General features: G+C 44.8%; 1 protein-coding gene and 1 pseudogene across 1 annotated transcript; one reads left to right on the forward strand and one right to left on the reverse strand.

Annotated features, from left to right (window-relative positions):
• LOC149342099 (uncharacterized) lies at positions 1-27354 on the reverse strand. Its single transcript, XM_089542092.1, has 5 exons — positions 27244-27354; positions 21525-21676; positions 19651-19718; positions 19016-19099; positions 1-125 (listed from the first exon to the last, which is right to left on the reverse strand). The coding sequence occupies exons 1-5, from the start codon at positions 27352-27354 to the stop codon at positions 1-3; spliced, it is 540 nt and encodes a 179-aa protein (XP_089398218.1).
• On the forward strand, positions 2142-9440 carry LOC149342100 (E3 ubiquitin-protein ligase RNFT2-like; annotated as a pseudogene).

The following is a 27354-nucleotide window of genomic DNA, read 5'->3' on the forward strand; positions in this document are numbered from 1 at the left end:
CTATAATTCACCGCAGCTGTCCTTGTCGTAAGCTAGGACTCCGAAGCCACAGATCTCCTGGAACTTGTCTGTGCACTTCTGTGGCACGTCATCCTTGACTTGGGGGAACACCCACAACCCGCATTCTGTTGCGAAATAAAATAATAGGATATATGGGGTGTTCGCACACATCAGTGGGCGTACACAAATCGATGTTTGTTTAAATTTAATTTTGCGCGCCAATACTTTGCCCTAGCACACCTTCAAACTGTGAACGCATTTAACCTTCAGTTTTCGCTTAGTTTCTTTCGTTGCAACAATTTTTTTCTTTGTTACGTCCCTGCAAACCCTATTATGCTTCTTTAACGAGTTATACTAGTGCATTATGACTTTCTCCATTCGTGTGAATCTTAAAATAAAGTGGAATGAGGCGCATGACAGCACGCGCACCCTATTTTCGTACATAGCATGCGTGTTCAGTAAGCGGCTACATAACGCTTCATGGAAGGATAACTGAGGCGTAAGCAAAATAAAGCGCGCTACTACGGTCATGACCGCGCAAAACATGACGATACGTGTCAAATGTTGAGCGTCGTACAACTACAGTATCGTTACTTACGTTCTGTATCCTCGTAGGGATTATCAAACACGACGCACTCTCTTTAAACCGACTAGAGGAACTCGCAGTTCTCCAAGGGCCGTCAGCTGTAGTGAATTGAAAATGAGAACGTTCTTTTATCAATCCTCAATAACAGTTGCATTCCCAGTCACTCTTCTGGCCGTTGAAACAGGCCATAGAGCGACTTTGAAAACAGTGTCTCATGCTTAAGCACATCGACCCTCAGAGTAAAGGAATGTCTCGCAGCCCGGCCCAGACATGCTACCTTAATGTAATCTCTGAAAAGCGTGGTGCTGCCTCAAATGATGTGCACAGAAAATATATGTACCGACGTGAAGCCGTTACTCAAGGTCTTTTAACGCCAGGTGTACCAGGCGTACCATGTCAGCTCCCGATAGCGTCCAGCCGACCCAACTTCCGCCTCTTTTTCTCTTCTGTACGCGGGTCTTCGCTCGTCCGTGCATTTTCTTCCTTGCAGCAAAAACAGGCTGGACGAGTTATGTCCAGAGAATGATATTGCTTCAAACCAGCGACACGTGATAGTTCAGTTTTCGGCTACCAGTTTAAGGGAAGTGCGCAATCTGATATGTGATTCCACTAATTTGGCGACAACCACGTAAGGGCCATCGTAGTGGGCCAGTAGCTTTTGGTGCAAGCCGCAGCGCCTGACCTGGCACCCAAGACAGACCATATCTTGCGGAGCGTAGACAATGTGTTGGTGGCGGCAATGGTACCGCTCCTTGAAGAGCTCTGGTGAAGCAATGGATGGCAGGCGGGCAATCCGACGAGCTTCTTGTGGCAAAGAGAGGATCCCGCTGATACAAAGCTTGTCACCGGTAGAAAATGATAGGATGGTGTACAGGGCGTAGCGCGGCAGGCGAGCGTAACAGAAATAGAATGGACTGTATCCGGTTTATTCATGAGTGGCACTATTTAAAGCGTATGTGATGAAGGACAATATACCCTGACTTTGCGAAAGCATTCAATGAAGTATCGCACCAAGCATTGTGCTGTGTTCAAAAATCAAACCCTCCCAAAATGGTTTCTCTCGTATATATCTTCTCGTGAGCAATATGTAAAAGAGGTTGACAGCCTAAAATTCTTCCCGCCTCTTGGGGTGCCGCAAGGTAGTGTCTTAGGAGCACTATTCTTTTTTCTTTGATTAATAATCTGCAAAATATGGTTTGGGTTATTGGGGTTAAACGTCCCGAAGCAACTCAGGCTATGAGGGACGCCGTAGTGAAGGGCTCCAGAAATTTCGACCACTTGGGGTTCTTTAACGGGCGCTGATTCGCACAGCACACGGGCCTCTAGAATTTCGCCTTTATCGAAATTCCGCCGCCGCGGCCGTGATCTAACCCGCGTCTTTCGGGTCAGCAGCCGAGCGCCGTAACCACATAGCTACCGCGGCGGGGCTAATCCCAAAAATAGAATTAATATTCCATTCAGACTTTTTGCCGACGGCTGCCTGTTCTACAGTAAAATAAATATAAGCGATGATCAAAACAAATTAAATTGCAATCTCCAAAAGAATAGCAAAATCATGGGGCGACTGGGCAGATGGAGTGTAAGTTTAAACAATCTGTGTTCATGTCGGCAACTAGAAACAATAATTTTCTTCAATTTTAACCAGACTAATGGGTAGGTAATTGAATTAGTTGACCAATACAAATACGTAGGTATGGCATATACACCATTCTGAAAAGGCTGAATATACCCACATAGAACATGCTTTGTCCAAAGCTTCCAAACAGTATAGTACCTGAGACGCACTATGCAGAATGCAACTCCTTATGCAAAGTGCCTTGTATACAAAACACTTGTTGGACCGGTAATTGATTGCGCCAAAATAGTATGGGATCCTCACATCGCAACCAATTTTGTCAAACTTGATAGGATACAGCGATTTGTTTCAAGCTATAAATATAATAAATTTCTCCGCAATTTTTCTTCAACAGGAATCTGTAAAAAAGCTGAACTAGCGACACTAGATGCCAGAACCAGGTATGAAAATAGAAATCCCTTTACCTCATTATTTAAAACTGTCTCAAATTAAACAACTCAGATTATTTTGAAATCAAAACCAATGAAACACAAGGCCGCACCATAGTAAGTTCATGCCATTACTGACCATACGAAATAATTGTTTTAAGTTGAGTTGCTTTCTGCGAAGCTGCAATGACTGGAACTCTCTTTCCGACTCTGTTTTTTTGTGTACATGACTGACCGATTACCTGCAGCGGTTAGATAAGTTTGTGTATGGCACTAACTATGAGAGGTAGGGTTATTTTTGAGGCCAAGTGCTGTCCGGGTTTTTGAACTGATGCATTTTTGTTTTCATGTGTGTGTCTAAAGGCATTTTTCTATTAACTGTTGTGTACCAGTGTTTCCGAACACGTGTCTGTTTTTGCGCCGCCAATTTTGCTGTTTTTTCCACTTCTGTCAAAGCCCTTTTGGGGCTGAGAGTATTAACGAATGAAAAACGAAAACGAAAAGAATCGCAGCGATACCGCACTGCTGGCCAAGAGTGAAAAGTAATCCCCGTCATCTGCCACTCCACTTTTCCGTCAGACGGAGCGTCAAACGTTACAGCTGCCTAACACCAGGAAGGAGCTTCATGCCGGTTGCTACAGTTTCGTATGAGTAATTAGACGGATTCGGATGAAATTTCAGACTCGCAGAGCTCAGGGCACATGCTCGTTATTAAAATTCTGCAAAATCAACGGCCCACCCTCCTCCAATTTCTAAGTTTTTAATTACAACATGTGTGCTAACAGCAGTGATTCAAAAATTTATTCCATTCAGATAATTGCTGATATTACAATGACAGTTATCCCCAAAGTTTTCTTCCACCTTGCCGCATATCCTATGTAGGAAAAGAACTCTTGTGCTCTGTTCTTTGTACATATTTTTAAATCCTGAATGTCTATCTTCGAACACCCTGTATATCAGCGTGCAGTCTCATTTGAAAAGTACTTAGCACGAGCACAAATAGCGAAGGAAGGAGAGCCGTACTACACAGGCGCTGTGAACTAAGCATTTATTAGGTGCCTCAGAGAAGGTCCGACTTTGCTCGCAAGCGCCGCTTCCTCTACGCTCCTAGAAACCTGTAGCAGCGCCACTACGAAACAGAAGAAATAATACGATTTCCAGGGGATACGAGACTCGTTAGTATCCAGTTTTGAAAATTACAGAGCAAAGGCGTGGGCTGTGGCGGAGTCAAGTGTGATGCCTTCAGAGGAGAGAACTTCGCACCAAAAGAGCAATAGCGAAGGCAGGATTGCTGTTTCTGATGGCTCCAAGCTATACTGAACTGATTAAAATGAAACGTTTCAGCATTTTGTGTGCGGACGCTGCACTTATGCGTTTACTATGATGCATAACGTTTCTCCCAATGCCAGGAGGTTGGGCAAGCAAGAGTAGTGTGTCGATAAGACCGAAAATACTTGTAATGTGAGAGGCTTTCAAACAAACAAATTAGCTTCAGGAAAACATAGTGGTTCAGATTCAGTTCTGTGTCAATTATGTGGGTTATCTGCCTTGATTTCATTTTTTTCGGTCTGCTCAACATATCACGTGATATATTACTGAAAATTAAGACCTTCGCACTCTATAAATAACTTAAGATGACCTGTTTGACCGGCCGTTTGCTAATCCCATGGGAACATATGAAGCGGCCGTTCAATGAAAGCACCCGTTCATGGTCCGAGCATGGTCCACGTTCCGCTGCTTACAGGCTTAAGCCCGGCCCAGGCCCACCCCCAAAATTTGGCACTCAATGTTGGCCAGGCTTCCCTGCCCACCCTGAAAATTTTAGCAGTTGGTTCACCGGACGCACATTTGCAGGGTGCATTATAGTCGCACGGCTTTGTAGTGGGTGGACTTAAAGTTTTGGCGCAAGAAGGTGGCGTCATGTGATAATAGCGGTAAAATCCGGTTTGAAGTGGTTGGTTGAGGGAAGCGACGTTGCATATGCCACTGTAGGCAGCCGAGCGTCCGTCTGCCAGGAGCTCAAGGATAGGAAGGCCGCATATTGACGTCTCTCTGAAATTGTTCCTGTTTTTTGTGTGTCTACATAAAGTGCCGGCAACGAAGTGTAAAAATTAAAACGCAGAACGCCTTTCGAAATAAAAGTAGACAGAAAAACCCAACACCTTAAATCTTTCGGTTTTCTTTCGTTAAGGAATCGCAGTGAGGCCTCCCACAACCCGAAATTTTGTTTCTTTTGCCCTGAAAAACGGGCGTGCGTTAAAATTCAGGGCACGGTGAAATCAAGTATATACGGCAGTACCCTGCTGAAAAAAATTCAGTTGCCATTTTTCGGTGATGATAAATAACTTCCGCATTAACACTCCATTTGAGAAACCTACTATAAATAAAGAATTCATCAATTAGACTAAACTGATTCAATAAGTTTTCGGGATAAAAAATGCGGCTCACAAGGTCACGTGGCTCTAAAATGCAATCAGATTGCTTCACTCATGTAAGGCACTCCGCCTTTTACAAAGTCTAGATTAATTTTAGCTGGGGACACTCGTTATAAGAAGGCGGCGGCGTAGCGAGGAGTGAGCAGGCCTCTGGCCCCACTGAGACTATTTTTTATTCATTATGGGGATCATCAATATCTACTGACTACGTGCCCCACTTTATAAGTTCAACTATTCGTATAGGATTAGAGACGTATTTATCATATTTTATAACCGACAAAAACTAATATTTTATAACGTGCCTCGACAACAAAGCAAATATTCATTCGTTTTTCGAGATATTTAAAACGGCTAAAAATTTCAGGATTTAACTATGCAAAACATGAATAAGGCACTTTGCTCAAGTTCTTCGGCTTTGCGTTTCTACGGCACCGCACCGGAGGTTCTAATTGGGGCTGGGGCCTGTGCCAGAGCCCAGCCTATGTCTACAGCGTCCACGCCGACATCTCCGACTCGCCCGGCGCCTCTAACGCTTCAAATATTGGTGACACTGGCCGACCAGTCTTACAGTTCGCTGCGAGAAGCGGCACATGACTGGTTTTTATTCGCATAGATTAGAAGATTTAAGTGAATATTTAAGAATATGGCTTAAATTTGAAGTGTAACTGGCTTTTCATTGTTCCGCAAAGCTTGAAATATTTCTTTCAATACTTTGCCCGTTCCATTTGATAGTCCGCATGTCCTGGCTCATCGCTCGTGCACGCAGCTGTTTTCGCCAACGCCTTGCAGCGTCCCCTTTTGTTTTGTTTTTTTTTTGTACAGAAGTTTTTATGCGAGTTTAGTTTTATGTTAATCGTCTCAGTGTTAACCGTCTGCATGACCGTCTGCATCTACAGTATGTAACACCTAGAGTGTGTACCTTCGTAAGAATTAATGCAACGCCAGGCCTCGCCCCTTGCCAGACGAATCCCTAAAATAGCTTACTGAAACATGGCAGAATCTCTTTTATTTGGCGCGTATCAGCCTGATACGCTGGTCTATAGAGAAGATGAGTATCAAAGGTATCGACTGTATACGCAAGAAGACAGAAGAGTATCGCTTCCAATTTTCGCAAGAATTCCCCACAAAGTTTGAGAATTCATACAACCTGATTATCTCACCCAAGTAGCAATACCAAAACGCTTGAGCGTGTGTATGTAATTCTAATGAGTGTGTAAAGGTGTTTTCGAATTAGTCTACTTTTTCATTACACAAGCCCATTACGTGCAAAACAGAAGGAGTGAAATAAAAATTTGTCGCTCTGACTCAAACCACGCCGATATGGACAACATTGAAGCTATGACGTCCGTTTGCAAAAAAATATCAACTGATTTTGGGGGCCTGTACCTCCACGCTTAGCCGAACAATTTGCGGCGTCTGCGGAAGGTTCGGCTATACGCGGGTATTAATTGCCTGAAGCTGCAACAGTTCTGGGTATGACTGATCAATATCTTTAAAAAAGTTGAAATAATCATAGCGTGCAAAATAGGTTCCGCTATCTAAAAATCAAACTGCGGGCCATATGCCTGACTGGTTCGCGCTGGCGATCGCTTTCCCGAACGAGTGAGAGAACTTCCTCAGCTTCCGTTGCGCAGTGATCCGAAACTACCGGACCGTTGGAAGTCATCCGGGACACGCGCGAGTGGAAGGCATGAACGCTGTGCCGGTTAATTTCCAATGGTCTCCGCTTGCCTACCGCTGCTCGTCCAAATTGACATTCGGTGGTTTCGTGGCTGTTCCTTTTGGCTGCCCACACACCGCGACGCCGTCGGGCAGTAGGTACGTTAAACCGGAGCCACCTCAAGCAAACGCTCCAAAGCATAATTCGCCTCAGACGAATACTTCGTAATTTCGAATTCCAGTCAGATTTAGATGCATGTGCAATACTTTTGCTACACAACAGAAAATTCCCAATTACTCAATTTGGCCTGAGCCAAAACGCTAAACGCTAAATGTCAATTAGTCATCACAGAAACACGATCACAATCGCTAGGAACTTTTTGTTGTGCCAAAACCGAATTTAAACAAATAGAACTATCTACACATGGTGACTAGCAAAACCATCTTGTTCTCGTCAGACAGACGCCTGTGCTAAAACAGTCTTCCCTGCAGGCGCAGGCGTCATGGCGACTGTGGCACCAAGCACAGCAACTCCATGACCATGGGCGAATATCCGGCTCTCCGACCATAGTTTCATCCTCTTCCTCAGCTGAAATCAATGCAGGCGTGGGCACATCATATGTGATCAACATGGAGGCAGAGGCCCCGCCAACTAATACACGCGTCTAGCCCAGACCGCGTCCGGTCGTCGCCTTTTGGACCGACTACACATTCAACACAACCACCACACCGAGGAAAGGGTACGAGTGCCCGAAATGTGGAGATGCGCCATCCACGTTCGACCCCTTACTACGAAAATCTCCAAAGAAGACCACAATGGCCGGCGGCAGGCCCGGGCGGATTCCCTCCACCGCCATTATGGCAACACACACGGTGCATTTTATACGGACGTGGCAGGCCCGCACCGCTCAAGGGGGGGATGGTAGACGGCCGCGGTCATACACCAGCAAATACAGGTGGACGGGCTCACTTTCAAAGCTCCCAGCGCAACTCACGCTGAGGAGGTAGCCATCGCCCTTGCGGCCTCTCACCCTCAGGCGCCATATATCCTATCAGACTCGCAAGGAGCTTGTCGAAATTATGAGCTGGGTTGGGTCTTTCTCACAGCTTATCGAATACTTCGGAACGCGGCACGGGACCGAGATCCTACGCTCCGCTACTTAGTCTGGACTCCGGGCCAGCAAGGCCTACCAGGTAACGAGGCTGCAGACGCAGCCGCCCGCGGACTCACTTCCCGGGGCCGCTGGCGATGACCTTGCCGATTCGGATCTGGACAACGAACCCCTTTTAAAATTTAAAGATATAAGCAATCACTACCAAGACTCTCACCGCAAGTACCCGACCCCCCTCTAGGGGCTGGGAAAAGCCGGTGAGCGTCTTCTGATAAGACTTTTTACAAATACGTTGCTGTGCCCGGCAGTCATGAAACTTTTCGACCCCTCTTTTTCTGGCCTCTGCGCATATTGTACGGAGGTGGCTGACCCCTACCATATGGTGTGGGCATGCCAAAAAAATCTTTCCCTCACCCCCCACCCCAACCCAACCCGAGAGGACTGGGAGGCGGCCCTGCTCGACTGCCACGACCTTCCGGCCCAACAGGCCATGGTCCGGCGTGCCCGAGCGGCGGTAGAGTCAAATGGGGTCCCGGAATAGGACCCCACCTTGTATTGTGAGGGGGATGGCGCACTAGAGACCACCTCCCAATCTACCTATCTATGTGTAACTTGAAATAAATCCTTTTCACCACCACCACCAGCTACTCCATTGTGGAACACACATTACTTGACAGAAGTAGTAGCGGCGGGGCTTCATGGGCTTGAACGGGTAGCTGCCTGACACAAGTCCCGAGACAGTTACGGAGGTCGAAGAGTGGGACAACAACCCCAATGATCGTGCCATGCTAATGTTTGTGCACAAACATATCGCCTTTGCGCTCATTCTACAATGCACTTTGTCCCTCGACCATCGTGTGGTTGTTTTAATAATCATAGAACTTTTCATAACCATCGGTCATGCCAACTCTGGGATCAAGCATGACCAGAAGCAGGCAAATCACCAGCTAAGAACCTTGCTTCTTGCAGTCATCAGCATGATACCTGCATCTGCTTCGTGTACTTGCTACTAGCAGAGAACTGCCCCGTCTATGCGCTTAGCTGGGTTCCTCCGTATAAAATACCTATCTGTGGCCTGGGAGTGGTATAGATCGTCGGGGACGTTGTGCTGAAGCTGGCCAGTACTCGGGTGAAAGCAGTGATTCTTACCCTGCCGCCATGCATGTCTCCTTTCTCAAGACCAGGCTGCTACTGTGCTTTCCTGGAGAACTGCTCGCTGCTGTACCGGTAGATTATGCCCATGCTTTCCTGGCTCTACTATTCCTCGGAGTCATACACTCGTAAGAGCAAGATGTTCAGCATGATCATCTCCGGGGTATAGCTGCTCTGCAAGTACGCAGATGTCTCCAAGACAAGAGCTTAGAAAAGGGGACTGGTGAATTTCTTTTAAATTGTGAATTAAAGAAACTCAGTAAATGTTACAGAAACAAAGTCATTGGTGACCGGGCCTCTAATGTCAAGATGACTACAAGCGACCCATCATGCAAGCATGCAATTACGCCTTCTGCGTAGAGTGGGCTTCAGTGTGGTTCGACAGGGAGCTAGCGAACTTGCCCCGTGTGCCGAGCACAAATTGCAGAGGAGTCGATGTGCTGTGACAGGTCTACAACTATCCTCACTGAAATCTTTTTAACTGTGATCTAACTAATGCGCTGCTCTTCTTTAGTGCATGCCTTAATTACGATAAAAGCCCCATTTAGTAGTTATTTCCGATACGAACGCGGCTGCTACGCGTTCCTTTTTTTTGTGCTTCCCTGCATCACCAAACCTCACTGAGTGAGTGAGAAACTGTCGGGAATTGCACAACAATTTTTTTTTATTGCAAAGATTTTAAAACATTTTTTCTGTTTTCTAAATTTCGAAATATTTTGAAATTCTACTTCAGAAATTTGGATATGGGCCTGTTTTGGTATCACAAGCATAATTTCTACCTTACAACCCTGCGAGTTTGGCAGAAAGCAGGTGTACATTAAATTTCCCTTGATTCTCATCAGGATAGGATGCTTTAAATGGTGTTTTGCTTCCGTTGCAGCACGCAAGCGGGAATGCGGCCGCCAATTTCCAAAGGGTTCGTAGAAGCGGTGGAAAGGAAGTCAAGGACATCTATTACCATTAGACATCGATTCGACCGAAATGCACAGTACGGTGCCAGCATGATGCTTAAGGTAATTATAAAACACCACAGGCGCACGCAGCTTCCACGTCGCATGCCGGTTCATCGAACGCTTGACGTTCTCATTCCTCTCGCGTTATCTCTTTGTCTGCAGACGTACCAACAAGCAATTACAGTGCCACTAAAATTTTTGAAATGGAACTTTTTACACTTGTATTTTTTTGTTATGAAAGGCAATTTCATCAGAAGTAAACAGTACTGTCAAAATGAATGATACCGCTTGATTTGTGGACAGCGGCACCGCCCGACACAGTGCAGTCAGTGTTAATGCTTAATCCGGTTTCTTCATACTTTCTATCTCTGCTACATTGCAGTATTAACACTCATTTTTAAGAGACTGAGCCCTCCGCTTTTGGCGTAGCCTGTAGTAATTGAGAACTCATGTACTACAGCTCACTGGAAGTTGGCGTGAGACATTTGTTTTTGCGAATGAACCCTGCAGCCCTGGTGCCATCTATGGTCACGTGATCGAGATAAGCGTGTGAAAAAGTTAAGGGGCGGAGTGCCATCATTGTTGTTCCTTAGGCAGCGTTGCCTTTTCAGGTCTTGTTTTCAGCCCCCTCACGTACGCATGCTGTTAACGTTCTTGGTTTTTTTGGTTTAGACATTGAGAGAGCTTTCCAGCCTTAATGTTTCAATGAGACATAATTAACATGAGACATAAAATCAATCATGGTAAACGCCAAAAAGACGAAGACGAAGAGAAGAAGGCGACAACACGACACAAGCGCCCTCTCGCAAATGAAGGTTTATTGGGAAAAAAACAGCAATATGTACACAAAAAGGAGAAAATACCAAAAAGCAAGAGACTAAGGTTCAATGACGCCGCACCAGGAATCCTAATCAGAAACGGATTACAGGCGCATCAACTGAAGATCTACAGCAATACAGTGAATATCGGCCCGAAAGAAGAAATACGCGAGACAAAATCAAGAGTCATCAAGGAAAGCTTTTTCGTGACTTGTTAGGGTGAATGAAGGGGTGGTGATCCAAGTGTCGTTTTATTTTGCGATGTAATACACTTCCTATAGTTCGCGTCTGAGTTGATTGTGGTGTGTAAAAAGAACAGCGGTGTTCATAAAATGTTTGGCGCACATCGCTTACAAATTCCTAGCCGGTCACATACCCGGCAGTGGTCAGACAGGTTAGAGCGGTCTTGGTTAAAGAAATTCTTATGCTCCATAAGGCGTATGTTTAAGCAGCGGCCGGGTTGGCTGATGCAAGCATGCCCGCAGGTCGTTGGAATTTTGTAGACTAATTATTTTACAGCATTCAACATATTTGTTGACGTGCTTGATGCCACATACTGTGCTGACGAGGCGAGGTGTTGCGTCCGCCCGTTTTTGGACGGCTGCGCACAGACGGGAAAGCTTGCAAGGGCGGAGAAAACGACGTCAACATCAAAGCGTCCACCTACTTTTTTTTCAGTGAATGCGTACCAACTAGCCCAACTTCTTCCGTTAAGTCAAAAGCAACTACTCAGAGTACGTGAGTACGCTGTACCCTGGATGTATTCGAAGGCACGTGTCGGCAGTGGACTTCTGATGCTTAACCATCGCACGCGTCTGAAACTCTCTCCTTGGCCTAATTTCTAGGCTTGTTTTATGGCCAAGCGGTGAGCAAAAAAAGAAAAGAAACTTCCGGTGGTTTACCATTGCTAAGCACATAATATTGTGCGAAGGCGCAGTTTTTCGCAGGTGGGCACCACCGCCACAGAACTGAAAGCGCCTTTGAGATGTCCACTGACCCAGGGAGCCAGTTAGGCTCGTCTACAACTTTTTCATCGTAAATGCAAATTCCCCTGATATACGCCGGTGGCCTATGCTGCCACGTCTCTGCAGCAGTGTTGTCAACGCCAATGCCCATTGCTCTAGTGTCGTGTTTCTGCAGAACGTTGCCCAAGCCAACGCATTCAGCGCAGATCTCTCTGTCTCTACCGCTACATGCATAGCTCAAGGGCGAATAATAGTTTCTTGGCAGTATTAGTGCACGAAGACGATGATGTGCAATGCACACTGTGAGAGTGTGTTGCAGTTTTACACGAGGCGTGTTCGAGTGCAGTGATAGACAAGTGTTCTCGCGCAGCGACCTGCGAAGCTGATCAGTTCGCACCATCGAGTGGTAGCTTCCTAGTCGTAGAAATTGAGTTGATTTATTTCTATTTGCTGCTTTAACTTGGCGCAAACCCACAATAACCCGAATTGTACGAACATCGCAATATCTTTCACGGTGTTGACCCACTTAAAGAACTTTAAAACACCGATCATGCACCACCTCAGCGGCGCCGCATCAGTAGAGAAACAAGCCAAAGATAGAAACTCGAGTTTGCAATGTTGGACCTCACGCAAGCGGCTTTGCCCAAATCCATATGACCAACGAGAGATTGTGGTCACTGGATTGTACAGTGGGATTCCAACTGGAAAAGCCCTTTATTCTCGCTCATCCGGCGCCATGGTCTGCATGTCGTCGGCACTACATGTCGGAACTCTAAAAATTGAGCTGTTATTGTAATTTCCTTCACTTAAGGGGTCCTTATCTTTCAAAAACACGGTTGTGGCAAATTGTACTTAGACACACTTTTCTTTGTGAAAACACTGGATTATGAGAGGTATCGATGCCTGTTTCATGTAAGCGCTATGCGAGGTTCTTTGTTTTGTTGTTTCCGCTTGCTTCTCGGAGCACAAAAAGAAGTGTCGGCGTTACTCACAGGAGTCAAATCACAACTTTTGACGTAGGGATCACAGTATCGGCCAACTTCGGCCATTTCTTCGATGTGGCTGCGTTATTTAATCGGGAGCTTTGGGGACCTTCTGCTTGATTTCATAAAGAAACATTAGCAAGCACTCTGTGGGCAGGACAAATTTCGTTGCTGAAGCATGTGGGGAGAAATTAAAGGCAGCTTTGTTATTCATACATTACAGGAACTTAGATTTTGAAAATAGCCTGAGGGCCTTTGGTAATTTAGTTTTTATCGTAACTTTGTGAGCAGTAATATACGCGTCAGGTGTGTAATACAACACTAATCTGAATAATGAGGACACTCTGAGCACATTAATATATTTCCAAATTTGCTGTATGCTGCAAGATTTTTAAACCGGCATGTATTTATGGTTGAGTGCTGATTTGATTCTCTTTTAAAAGTAGCTCTCGTTAATTCAGCCTTTGGTTGCGTTCGATTTATTTTTACATAAAGACGATTACTATGCAACCTTTTTATCGGTGTAAAGAAGTTATGCAGTTTTACAAGTGCCTCCAGCTGTAAGAACTTGCTAAGAAGTTAGAGCGCACTTTCCAAGCTGATAAGGACAGGATAAAGTGAGTGCCTGCCCAAGCGCTGTTATTTATAACCGCTATTCTAGCAGGAAAAAGATCTTTAAAATATAACGTTGAGCACTATGATGTCCGTCACATAAATTTATGAACCGGACCATTAAAATAACCCATCTCTTATGAACTATCAAAGGTAAGCTATCACCAAATAGAAGTTGAGAAAACATTCACTGATCTATGCCAAGTCAACAAATATTAAATTTGTCCACTAGCTCCAAGTCGTAAATTTTAATGACGCAGCGGACGCTGCCTTGCAGTCTAAATGAGTGAGCACCCATGCTTACAGTTGAGGCGCTTTGACTGTAATGTGGTTCGCACCATAGTACCTTATTGCATCGCAGTGTGCGGCGCTTTGTTCGACACAGTAAAGACAGATATTCGCCTAGACTCTTCATCTTCCGTGGCATTTTTTGCCCTCAGGAGACCAGAGGCGATCTGCATTTTGACCTTCTCAAGCAGAATTTCTGATCTTTGCTTGATAACAACGTGCCAATTTTGGCAACAAAAGTAACCTCACAGTCCTGAAGAGAAAGTACTTGGACGCACCGACAATCACTCCCCTGACAAAAATTTCGCTGGCAATAATCCAACAAAACTGTATATGAGCAAAGCCAGGTATTTCCGTAGTTAGAATAAAGAAAAAAAAACCGACGGAATGGAAGATTAGGAAAGCAATCATTGGTAAAGGCAGAAACATACTACGTGCAAGCACTTCTGGAGAACGCAGTGCTTTATACTACGCTGCTGCTATTGTCGTACGTAGCACCTGCTACCGCATAGAGAAGCTTTTATGAAATTTCCATCTTGTGCGAATATTTGGTTATAGTTTGGAAGCAACGCGTCAGACTTAAAATTTGGAAGCTCGCTTAACTTTGTGGTCACTTATGTGGTCGCCGGGTACAAAACTTTAAACCTAAAGTACATGTCATTTTCTTGAAATAGATTTCCTTTCGACGGATAATATCAATTAAACGTTTAAAGCTTCAGCGAAAAAATAACAGTATTTCTTCACGCAAACCTACAAACCAACCTTTCCACGCATACTTTGGCCTCGTCAACCATTATGCTAAAGGGCACATACTACGCTTTGTGAAGTAGCCATTTATTCTATTTTAACGTACAAATGGTTTCGTTATTTCTTTACTGATTTATTTTACCTGGGGTGTTATGTGTCATTGACATTCCCTGTTGTCTGCTTATCTGTACCCTACTTTATCTCTTAAAAACATCTTGACTTTTTTAAACACAAATTATGCGGAAGACCTGCTTTTCCATATTAATTCACGCGAATAATATTTTTGAAAAAACGTGAAAGTTTCAGTTTTGGTAACGAGAGTTTTTGGCATTGATAATTTGTAGAGCCTGCGCAGGAAGCGTTATAACTTTTAAAAAATTTGCCGCTTATCCTTGAGCTTCCTTCAAAACATGCACGCCCTCGGTCATAACCCGGCGTGAACACACAGTGCCTTTCTCCCATCACAAGGGCACAAGACCACAAGGGGACGTAATTCAGCAGCGTAAAAAAACTGGCGAAGTCAGGCACCGCGTTTGGAAACAACACATTGCAATATCACTTGGCAGCCGCAAAGTCCTACGGCGCGTAAATGCCAATTTAGGAAGGAAAAGTTCTATCGTTCCTTTCTTATTGCTGGAACGGAGACCTGTTGCATGTTATGACAGATGCTCCATTGACTTTGTCGAACGAGAATGACACTTCGTTTTGCTGTTGGAGCCATTTCACACTCTTGGTCATAGCTACAATGCTATATCTTAGTTGAATTTACGACCCATATGCGTGGTGAAAAGTCGTGCTCTTTCATATTGCCAGGTTACGGTTAAGCGTGTCTTGTCAAAGCGTAGTCACTCTCTCTTGCTGCCGAAGCGGAGGAGTAGGTCGAAGGAAGCACTATGCAACTTTGCGAACATCGTTGCGAAGGTGAGTGCTAGCGACGACAGAATGCAGATTCGGAATCGCCCCTAGTAAGTGGGGCTCAAGCTGAGGTAAATACATGGGCTTGGTGGTTCAGTTTCAGGAAGCCCTGTATCGCATCAGCATATTGCCACGTATCATTGCAGTGTCCGTTCGTTCGCGCTCAAGGCAGCAGGAAAGGGGTGTTACCATTTTTGTTTGTGACGAGAGAAGCGACCGGACTAATCTCGATTGATCCAGCCATGAAGAGCTGCATCTACGTTTTTCCAGATTACTGTAGACGATTTTGGCCTGTTATCTGAAAGTTTCCTTGGTGGCTTTAAATTGAGCGATGCCGCGAGCAGCGGGCATTCTTAGTTCGACGACGGACGAGCACGTTTCTTGCTTACGCCGCCAACGAGTGATTCAGTTCTTTTGCGGGCGCAAGTCAGCCCGAATAGAGAGCTTCGTTTACAAGTCTTGTTGGTGTCTTCCTGGCCGCTGGACTGCCGTCACGACAACGTGACGATATGAGAGGCGAAGGCGAGACTTAAACACACAAACTTCCAGCAGTTTACTCAGAAATTGCGCATCTCTGTTCGACGCTCCTAAAACGAAGCTACGGCTATAAGTAAGTAATCGTGGCCCCCCTCGACTTCGTCACAACGAGGTTCAACTGTAAATGAATTCGGGAATGTTCACCTGCCGTGCCCAGAAGGAGTTTAAAACATACCACCTTGTAGTATAGGGTCTCAAAACAATTAACTTGGACCTGCGAGAAAAGCATCGTTTTTAAACCCGGCAAGGTACGCAGCTACCTCCCGCGCACACAGAAGAGATTGCGTTAAACTGGGTGTAGTTCACAAAGCTTCGCTACAGCATAGGAGTTGTAGTGACTGAGTGCGCCCTTTATTGTAGTGGGATAGATTCAAATGAACGCTTATAATGATTGTGAAAAGCGCTTTGTCAGAAGTCGTTCCAGGCCACCAATACAAAGTTATGTTTTTTTTTTCAAATGACAGAACTATATTGCCTGCAGTACCACTCCCGGTGCACCAGTTTTGGGTGTACTGTGAGAAAATTAAGCTTTGGGATATTAGGCTGTAACTCTCATATGGTTTATGTATGGGGCATAATTTTTATTGTAAACAACAAGAACAAACTGCAATGGCGGAAATAAGAATTTTGTTGCAGGTTTTCCATTTGCGATAGAACTTTTAATAAACAGTGGAAGCCTCGAGAGACTTAGCGCAAATAAACAGCCGCCTTCGGAAGTGGAGGCCAGCTATGTTAGAAAAAAGTCGCCCATATTTGGGCACGTTACTGTGAAAGATCTTTGTTGGGTCGGCAAGTATCACCTCGATACATTGGAAAAACTCCGCAAGAGCCTGGCTCGACTACAGCCCCAGCTGTTCGAGGTAGTATGGCTGAAAAACGCCTTTCGCATTCTTGAATTTCGCGACCGAGTTATCACATAACAAAATGCCGTAGAGCACATCGCTGTTAAGAAGGCGTCCCTGTTCGGCGTTGTAGGAGAGATAAATTAATGAAATGTGGCCTGAGTGTCTGTTTAGTGCATCCTTTGCTGTTACAAATGTGGTTGCATTGCGCAAATGAGTACCTCACTGGTAGTGCGCGTGTGATGGCTGGGGTCCACGTTTAGCACACGAGGCGACATAAAATGCCTTCATCCCATCTCACGTATGCTGTCGAGAACGGCGCAACAGGATATTTGTTTTCTCTCATATGTCGTCCCGCAAGCATTGTCTGTGCAATGACGATAATTTAAAAGCGAAGAAGCATTGTTGCGATTTTTTTGTTTTCTCAGGCACTTATCTGAGGGTGTCCTCCTAGAATGTACGCAAAATTTGGGCTCATATGTTCATCAAAAAGAACTTCCAACTCTTCGAGGTTTATAATTTTTCTTGCTTTACAAGATACACTTATTCTCTCTGCGTCACAATGTGTTAACCGCTCATGTACAGTGTGCGTCACCCTTGAGAAGAGCAATCGAGCAGTGTGAAAAGTGGAACAAAAACGGAAATCAGAAAGCAGCCCACGGCTTCCGGGCAGAGTCCTCTACCCACTTTCCTGGCTAGTCTGTGCGGCTCTATTTCAGAACAAAAGATGCCTCTAAACGCTGTAAGCTGCGATGAGGAGTCGAATTTTAGGCAGGGGAGTGCGTCACTTGAGCGCTCTAGACGAGAATGACGCAAAAGCAGTGCAGGGCTAGAGGCTTGAGTGAACTATTTCGTTGAGTTGAAAAGTGCACTTTCCCCAAATAAGGCAGTAAGGGTCGCACACACTGACCAACGGTAGAAACAACACACACAAGTATTACTTCAAATTTCTTCTTGGAGGAAAACTTTCAACTATAAACTACAGCATGCTGCATATGCCGCGAATATTAGCGGGACCCGTTACCAGATATGTTCTTTTAAAAGATATGTTTTGTTGAGCGATTAGCTGAAAATGCTATAGAGACATCGTTTTCAGATATTCTACCTAGACTGCCTTTTCAAAAATGAGATTTATAAACACTTTTGCGTGATGATTGGGGGAATATGCTATTCAGCCTCGATTCTGACGTATAAGATCCAAGCATATTTTTGGGGTAATGTTTCGAGAAAAACCACTTTCGAAAAAACACCACCACTCGAGGCTTCATCATCCAGTTGTTTTTCTCTGAACTTACTCGGACGCTTGAACTTTTGAATAGCTAATTGCATCTCTTTGTACGTACGCCAAGATGCTAGTTGTTTTCGGAGATGATCACCCTCGAAAAGTTTTTCGTGGGTATCGGTCTCCCCGTTTCCTCTCTCGAGTTGGCCAGTTGATGAAGACCTTCCGGTTTTACTGAGAATACAACCACAAGTCCGACAACATGTGTTGCTCCAGGGCGTCCCAGAGAGAGCTTCGGCTGTAGTGCTCACGCAAAAAGAGTCCACCAATTTCGAGACAGTAGCTCGTGCCGAGGTTCTTCACAGCATTATTTTACCCTTACTCAAAGGCCCAGATTGAAGAACCGAGATCACCTCATTTGTAAAATTTACTTCATTGTGAATTTTTCCTGTATCCATTTAAATACGACGCCCTAGTCGGTCTTACCACCACCTTTATTTGCATTGACTGTGGCAAACCACAGAGTGAAGTATCAAAGAAATGCCATCACCGGGGTCTTGCAGGCTTGGAAGGCTCAAGACCATTCTATATTTCGCCGCCGCAGCTCTCTTTGTCGTAGGCTAGCACTCCAAAGTCACAGATGTCCTTGTACTTCTCTGTGCATGCCTGTGGCACGTGATCCTTGGCTTGTTCCGACACCCACAATATGCACTCTGTTTGGAGGAAAACAACAATATACATGCGGTGTTGACACACGAAAGTGAACGTGTAGAGATGGAGGGCAGCTGCAATATCATTGCGTTCGTCAGTACTTTGCCCTGCCAAGCTTTTTAACTAATCAACATGTTTGCGCTGTGGTTTTCACGTCGTCTCTTTTTCTGTCATAATTTGATAATCTCTAACATCACTGACAACTTAATTATGCCTCATCAAAGCGCTTGGCTAGTGAAATACAATTTGCTGCATTAGGGCGAATCAGTATATTGGCTGATGTGAGGCACCTGGGAGCAAGCACACCCTAATTTCTGTACGTTCTAAGTGCTTTCAGTGAGTGGCTAGAAAAGTTTCAAAGGAAGATAACCGATGTGTAAGCTCACCTAAGCGCAGTGTTACCATCGTGACAACAAAAATAGGGTGATAGATGTCCAATGTTGGGTGTCGTACAAATCCACTGTTATTACTTACGTTCGGTCTCCTTGTATGGAATGTCAAGCACAAGGCAGTCCTTGTTCCAATAAGGGAAAACAGCAGTCATCCATGGGCCGTCAGCTGCGGGGAGTTAACAAATCACAGCGCTCTTAGTCAAAACTTGAAGAAAAGTCACATTCCGAATCACTGCTTTGGCTCCTGAAAAAGGCCAAGACATAGTAGCGCCTTGGAACACACTGTTCCGTGATCACGCTCATCGACCCTCAAAATAAAGAAATATTTCCCTCCCTTCAAAGGCATTCTACCTTAAGGTGCTTACTCAATATAATGTCCTATACCAAGCAATGTGCACAGAATTTATAAGGATGTCCTGCATTAATAGACTAATAACAAAAAGTGTCACTTATTCGAAGTGCGAAATTTGTTTTGGCAAGGTATGTTGTCGGGCCGGTTGGTACTGCATGCCTAAACACAATAAGTTCCAACATCGAAGACACAGTGATTGTCAGGAGCCGCGTGTTCTTCTTTTGCTTGCTTATGTCGCTTGTGTCGTTTATGTTGCGTCTTATTCAAATCAGAAGGTTGCAATTTATTACAACCACCCACCGACACCTGGCGAAAGATAGAGTTTGCATACTCTTGAAATATGAGTTCATGAGTGTAATACTTACAGTCGTCCAAAAGGTAGTCTGCCTTTTCTGGTGTGGCTCCAGGCTTCATGTGGTAAGTTATATTGGTCCTGAAATGAGAGTGCGGATGACAATGACAGTAAATGCGTAACTGTCGTGACGCCTCGTAGTGCGTTCGGATTTACTTTTCCCACGCAAGCCATAAAACTTGGCCTGCCAATTATTTTAAGACTTGAAATGGTAGTTAAATTTTATTTTTAGAAAAAAAATACAGTAACGGGCAATTAACCCCTTTGTCCACTTTCCGCCTACATGCAACTGATATTCTATAAAGAAAGCCAGGGTCCAGAAAATAGCTATAAAGCCGCAGGTGAAATCGGAGAGATGCCACAAAGCAAAAGCACTCGCCAATGTAATACACTATTTGCATGCTTCCTCCAATCATTCCGATTGTTTAGAAGCGCCTGCTGAAGCGATTTCTGGTAGTGCATGTACATATATCTATTGGATCGCCGATTCTGTAGCTGATTTTCGGGGATCATATTTACATCACAACTGCATACCATATCAGAAAATCTATATCAGAAACTGCATAACAGAAGTTTTGTTAAATTATCTATATCATTCTTGGCCCAAATTATCGAACTTCCCCTGGTTTTTTTAAAGTCGATTTAGTAATAGCAACGAAACCACACAACGAGAGACCGTATCGAGCGCCGAACATCGCCATAAATAAGCGGTGAGTTTAGAACGATGTTTTGCCTGGCATCTGTTGTAAAAATGGAGCGTCAGTGACCAAACAAAATGTCACCGAAATTACGATAGCAGTTACTTATGGAGATCTTGAGATGCAAGAAGCCGAAATCGAAAGGCTCCGACTTCAATTTTAATGCAAAGGTTTGACTGCGCAAACTGTTCTTGGCGCATAAGAGTCTATAAGCGCATGCAGTTTTTCATCATATTGAAGAATATTGTTAATTAGTTCAAGGAGAAAAATAAAGCATCTTAGGATACAACCTTGCTCCCTGGATTCAGAAACAGCGGCGGCTGGAAGATGTCGAGTAATCAGAAAAAAAGTCTTTAGACGACGCCTAAGTTCCCTCGCTCCCATTTTGAACGCGTCATCATACGCGGCAGAGTCACGTGATAAGAAAGCGGAGCGTGTCATCAGAGAAACGAAATGTGGAAACACGGTACCATCAGTGATGATGCTCAAAATTTCGGTGTGGTGTACTGAGGATTTCCGTGCTTGACAGTTCTGGAATAAGCATTTGAACGCATGTTTTCCTCATTTTCTTTTCCACCTTGTCTAGCGTGGGTATTTGCTTTCCTCGTCCACAGTCGTAGTGGAAGGCATCCTTAATGGACTTTCTTACACTTACCAAAGTAGCGAGTGAAGCGCATCTGGTAGCAATTGAGCACCATGTAACTGAGACGAGGCAATCGATAAGGGTCCCTCCGAGCATCATGTTGCATCTCAGTTTCCATCGAGCTTCGAGTGGACGGCGATATATTTCTGACTGTACTGAGCGTCTTTATTTAATTACTCGTGCTCACGCAAGAGAAATATAGAATTACGTGACTTCTCGCTTCATGACCCCAACATGAAGTACCTTTTCTGTGAGCACGTCCACATTTAGGCATAATAAAAATCCAATCATAAATTGTATATTTTGGTACGTTGGATAAAATTTGCTAAAAACAAACAGAAAGAAGTAGAGCTTGGAACAAAAATAATCGTTCCGTGATATTGCTTCAAAAATTATTTGCAGCAGTCGTACTCTTTCACAAGTGCATATTGAGCATCAAATTGAGGACTAGTTTTCAGGAAAGGAAATTTTGTGAACGCAAATTCTATGTACTGCATTCGACGTTGTTGCACAAACTCCGTTTCAACCCACTAGTATGACACTTACCCTGCTTGTCCATTCTCTCCTTTCATCACCCACACGTACGTCGCCCTCTTGGACTCTTTATCAAATTCGGTCCGAACGGCTTTGACGCAGTCTAGATCTCCATCCAGATCTTGATCAAAAATGGCGATGGCCGAAGGATAAGATTCGAACATCTGCGACAACAACGAAAGGCAATGAACAGAATGTTTTGCTTGGCAAATGTAACTGTGAACATCAGTTTCAAAAAGTGACCTGTCCCAGTCGCCACTTTCCGGGTGCTTATGGATGGCGGCCCCAAATAGGCAGGGAATAGAAGCTGTTGCCTTATGTTATATGCAGGACAACGATACCTATTAATCTTTCCGAATGCATCTGTTTCACTCATTTTCTTTTCAGGTGATTGCGTGTTTATAAAAATTTTTGTGTTTTCAACATGAACGTCATTTAGGTAATTGACCACGCGCGATATGACAATCCGTAAGGATGCGAATTTTGATCGCAGCGGACCTCTTATTATTATACATAGACCCTATGAGAAGTTTCGCAGCGTTATATCATTGTATACACTGCTCCGAGAGAACTGTCCTTATCTTTAAGTGAACAGCATAATTACTGACCTAATGCTTATTAGAAGAGCAATAACTCAAGATAGCCGTGTATAGTCTGCAATCAAGCTATATGAAATCTAAATAAGAACTGACATATTTGCAGTAAAAACCGAGTAAGCTAATCTCTAGCGCGCTTCTTTGTAGATCTAGGGCAGTCGCGGGTAGGGTTAGATCATTAAATCCAGCTGTGTTTTCTTGATACAGTTAGCAATAAGATGAGGATTTTAAACATAGCACCGTAGATGCTGAGGCTAGCCAGTAGAAGAGATCGAAATGTTGGTGAATATCTTCGTAGCTGCTACAACCTCCCCTGATTTGAAGCGAAAATTTGGTTCTGTGGTTATCGTTTTCTATTCTGTATTTTAAGTGAAGCAAATCTATCTTAGACCTCGGGGAGTATACTTTGCCCGTGTGTTGCCGTAGACAACATCAACACTTCACTTCTTGCACCCTCCGTCCGAGCCCCAGACCCTACCGCCGCTGAAGCGATCGCCATCGCTCTCGCCATAATGTGAATGGCGTTCACTCCATCAGCACTCACATATCTGCAGGCTCTCAAGCCGCCTGTCGAGCCTGTACAAGCAGCCCCGTCCCACGACAGGCATTCCGCGTCTTGGGACACAGTCTCCATCAACACCACGTCGTCACCTGGGTCCCCGTCCACGAAAGCCTTCATGGCAATGTCAGGGCGGACACCTGACCTCAAAAATATACTCATCGAGTGGGGCCATTGCCTCCTGCCCTATATCCTCTATCCTCTCACTTCGCCGCTTGGCTCGATACCCAACGCCTTAATAGACGTCTCTACCCTCCCCCTCATTTTTCCCTCACCTCTTGCCAACCTGCAAAACATACACTGTCTACACCCAACACTTTACGAAGAAAAATGTCAAAGGTGCGGCGACACCCCAACCTTAACATATATCACATGGACATTTTCCCAAAAACCCCAACATCTAAAGCCACGTAATGCGGCCCCGGAGCTATTGGACGTGAATCTGACCACCACACACTTCGACGACCAGGCAGCGCACCTTCTGATTGCCAGAGTGTTGGCAAAAGCCTCCGGAGCCATGGACTGGGGGCCCACCTACAGATCTCCAGCCACCATTCTTTTCACTAAACGCTCGCTCGCTCGCTCCCTCGCTCGCTCGCTCGCTCACTCGCTCCCTCGCTCGCTCGCTCGCTCACTCACTCACTCACTCACTCACTCACTCACTCACTCACTCACTCACTCACTCACTCACTCACTCACTCACTCACTCACTCACACTCACTCACTCACTCACTCACTCACTCACTCACTCACTCACTCACTCACTCACTCACTCACTCACTCACTCCAAACGACTAGATTGTGTTTAGTGTGAGGGGTGTTATTGGCTCTGAATGAATTACATATCTTTTAAAGCGATTTAAACTGAACTGTGGGTTCACAAAAAGTCTGAGAACAAGGGATGATGAGCTTAGCTGATAATGTTATTATTGCAAAAGGTGAACTGCGCGTTGCAAAGTGCTTGCACATTGTTCACTTTTGTGTTTGCAAGACGCATGCAGTACCGTGGTTTGCGATCCTTGTCAGCTTTAGACATCCCTCCTGGTCTTAGGACATGTCTGCTCAGCGCAGACAGTCGGCCTTCTAGGCCTGAAAGATAAATTTCTCCCAGTGCCATATAAGGCTCCCATCCATATATCAAACATTTCATGGGCTTCCTTCTTTATGTCTGCAAATACGCTATGTTTAAGAAAAGCGACAAGAGCCTTTCTTGGTATAAAGTAATAAACATGAAATTCCGCAAGGAGACGCAGTTTTTCTGGTTGTTCTTTTATCTTCTTAGTATGCAATGTTAAATACTTAATCTAGTTGTGCTTTGTCGAATAACGCTCTACTTCCTGTCAACTGCAGAGTTTTTTATTATAATATTTGTGCTTCAGTGTAACCGTTTTTAGGAAGGTGTTATGGTTTGCACCAAACGCGGTTCTTTTACCAGGCAGGAACTTGCAGCTCGGTGTACCAAAGAGGCTAACATTAATATTTGAGCACGTTAACTCAATTACTTGTTTCATGTGTAATTTGTCATTTTGTAAAAAAAAAATTTAAGTCTTCTTTACGAAAAAATTTGCATGGCGGGCACACCAGGCCTCGAGTTAAAAATCCATACAGACTCTGCTCACGACTGACTTGGGGCAAGTTGGTTCCGCATGTTTCACTCGATCATAGCGCTAAGAAAATGAACACGGACGAATGCAAAGACACCATAAAGCGCTCAAGTCAGTTGAAGTATGTCCTTTGTGGTGTTTCCTTTTTCTTTCCGTCCTACTTCATTTAATAAAGTATCTAACGACATTCGTTGGATCGAAGGAAGTAACCTTCAATCGTTCTTTTATCCCAATGCCTTGACCCAAAATTTTCTCTTTCTGAAAAAAATTTTAACTCTACTCTCTATCGCTTTCTCTTTATCTCTCAAACAAGTGATGCCTCGCATACAAGCCCAGTAAATGTGGGCAAACGTTTTTAGTATACAAACATCGTGGGAGGGAACAGCGCGAAACAAAACGACGGACAAAGGAAGAGGACACAAAGACGAGCGCTGACTCGAAACTGAATTTTTTTATTGAAAAACGAAAACATATATACATCACACTCACGTGAACAAACAGAGCAACTACCATTGGTCTAGTGGAACCAAGACCATCAAACGCACAATATGCCACGTGGTGAACTCTGAACAAAAACACCCCTGAATCCCCAAAATGAAGCAAGTCATGAATTATCTAAAAACGATACTTCTTTGTTAACTAATGCCAAAGAAGGCTGGCTGATACACTGTGATTCCTTCTTTCGTATGAAATAAGCTTCCATAATCTCTCTTGTCAATTTATCCCGGTGTCTAAACAAAATTTTAGTTTTTGTGACCAAAGGGCGGCACTTTTTCTGTTTTTTATCATTTTCCTTCCCACACTCGCGGCAATGATCTTTCAGATGAGAGTATCTGGTGTCTGATAGTGAATTAAGATGTTCCCTCAGGCGAACATTAATACATCGGCCTGTCTGACCAATGTATACTTTTTTTCACGATAGTGGAAGCTCGTAGACTACAGAGCATGCGCATTCCACCAACGGTGACCTGTGAGTAACACGGCATTTAAATGGACTAACTCCTAATACACTTTCACTACAGTTTCTGATGGCCCGGCAAAGCCCGCTCAACTTGCAAGGTGCCGAAAAAACAACTTCGACTTCAAACCTCCCAGCTACATGTTTTAGATTATGGGCTACTTTATGAATGTAGGGGATGTCTGCCCTTTTCATACATGCCTTGTCCCTCTTTGACTTGACGAAATCCGTTAGAATAGTATACAAAGCTGTCATCTAGTGCCGGCATTACAGAACACAGCATCACCGCGGGAATTTCAAGTATTCAGTATATTACACTGAATTTCTCTTCGGTCGGAATTCGAGCTACTCGTTGTGAACGAGGAAGCATTGCATGTGGTGAGATTTTTCTAACAAAAGTAGGCCATAATGGTCACGATTCAGTGGCAAAATTAACGTTGCAATTTCTAGTTTTTACTTAAAACTTCAAGTTAAATATGGCCCCCTGACTTACGCATTGTTCTCACTATAGTGCCCAACAGATGACGCTAGTTCTTGTTGTCTACGAAGGGGGACCACGAGCATTTAGCATCAAGACCACTTGTTTAGACAGCTCCAAATTTCCACGTACCTACATACAAGCAGTTAAATGGCGCAACAGAAGTTTTCCCTCGCTGTTGATTCAACCTTTGAGCCGTTTTGCTCCCGGAAAGGAATCGATAATTACAGATGTTATACTGTTTGTTTGCTTTTATCGTCATAGCGTTAAGAGCCCCGTGTCCCAGATAAGCCGGTGTCGGCATTGGTGGCGTTGGCCGTGAGCGAAAAATCGCAGATGCATCAATAATTAAAACCGAGTAGAAAATTGGGTGAGTTGGAGAATCTAGCCAGGGCCTCCGGACTGCGAGACGAGCACGCTTAACCACTCCGCCACGCCAGCTCGATGGTTTGGAATGAGCAAAGGCGTGTCTAATGATTACGATGTTGTCTTAGAAGGGTGCTTTAGAGACATGTACGGCAGTCTATATTAGTAATTATCAGCAAGGAAATTACAGAAGTCGCAGTTATGCGGGTAGTGAAGTGCGTTTCCTCTACTTTTTTTCTTCGCTTGGCGAGCACGTAGCGCCACCAGGCGGCGCCCACTAAAACCTCTCCCTCCTCCTCCTCCTCGCAATGCACTCCACTTGCCCAACAGAGAGCGCGCGACGGCAGCGCCTGCCACTCGTCTCGTTCGGGCGCAGTTGGGCCGTGCGGGGACCCAAGAATCACGCAGTGAGCAGCGAGCAACGCAGCGTACATCCAAGGCGCGTTCATCACGAAACTTGCGGCTTGCTGTCCGTTCGTTTCGTGGGGAAGGTATGCTGGCATTCGTGGCATTGGATTTGTCGAGAATGATGTTGCGACGAACTACGACTGCAACTTGAGTCCCGCGCGTTTCCCATTACGTTATCGCGCCATACCCTCAAAGCGGAGTTTGAGTGTCCTCTCTAATTTTCTCCTTGCTCTTCGCGTGCAGCCACTTACAAAGAGGAATTACTTTTAGTTCGCCAACCAAAGCCATTTATTTTGCGTACGCTCGTCAGACATTCTAAACCCGTTAACGGAAACCCATGATCCCGCACGACTGATTGTACAAAGCTTCGAGGTCATATAAACGAAATAAAAGGCGTGTCTCGAAAGTTCTCAGATATAAAGAAAGAGACCTAGGCTGACACCAAAAGCCATTGTGATTCCAACGGCAACGAAGTGTGCCTGTGAGAGCCCATGAGTCTGACATACTTCGATTTTTCTCGTCAGCGCCTACTGCCGCATCGAGTTACGAGGGAGTCTGGCGGCCTGCCTATTACGGCTTAACGTACTCATTAAGGTGCCTTAACGTAGTTCTTAATGTGCCTATTGACTTCTTAACGGGCAGGGCATGCAAAGCACTTTGCTTGTATATTGCCGCAATAGTTCAAGCGAATTTACAGCTCTCTACACCGGTGTTTCGCAGAAATGGCGCCTTCCCAATCGTACTGAGCCGGGCCGAACTTACCTCGAAAGCATCTGGGTGCTCACTCTGTTCGTTGTGCTTTGCCTCGGCCGGATCCAATGGAACCGACAGGGCTAAAACACACGCACCGACCAGGACTAGGGGAGAAGGCAT

The sequence above is a fragment of the Amblyomma mixtum genome, chromosome 5 (genome assembly GCF_055824585.1).
Source record: "Amblyomma mixtum isolate Tamu chromosome 5, ASM5582458v1, whole genome shotgun sequence".
Lineage (NCBI taxonomy): Eukaryota > Metazoa > Arthropoda > Arachnida > Ixodida > Ixodidae > Amblyomma > Amblyomma mixtum.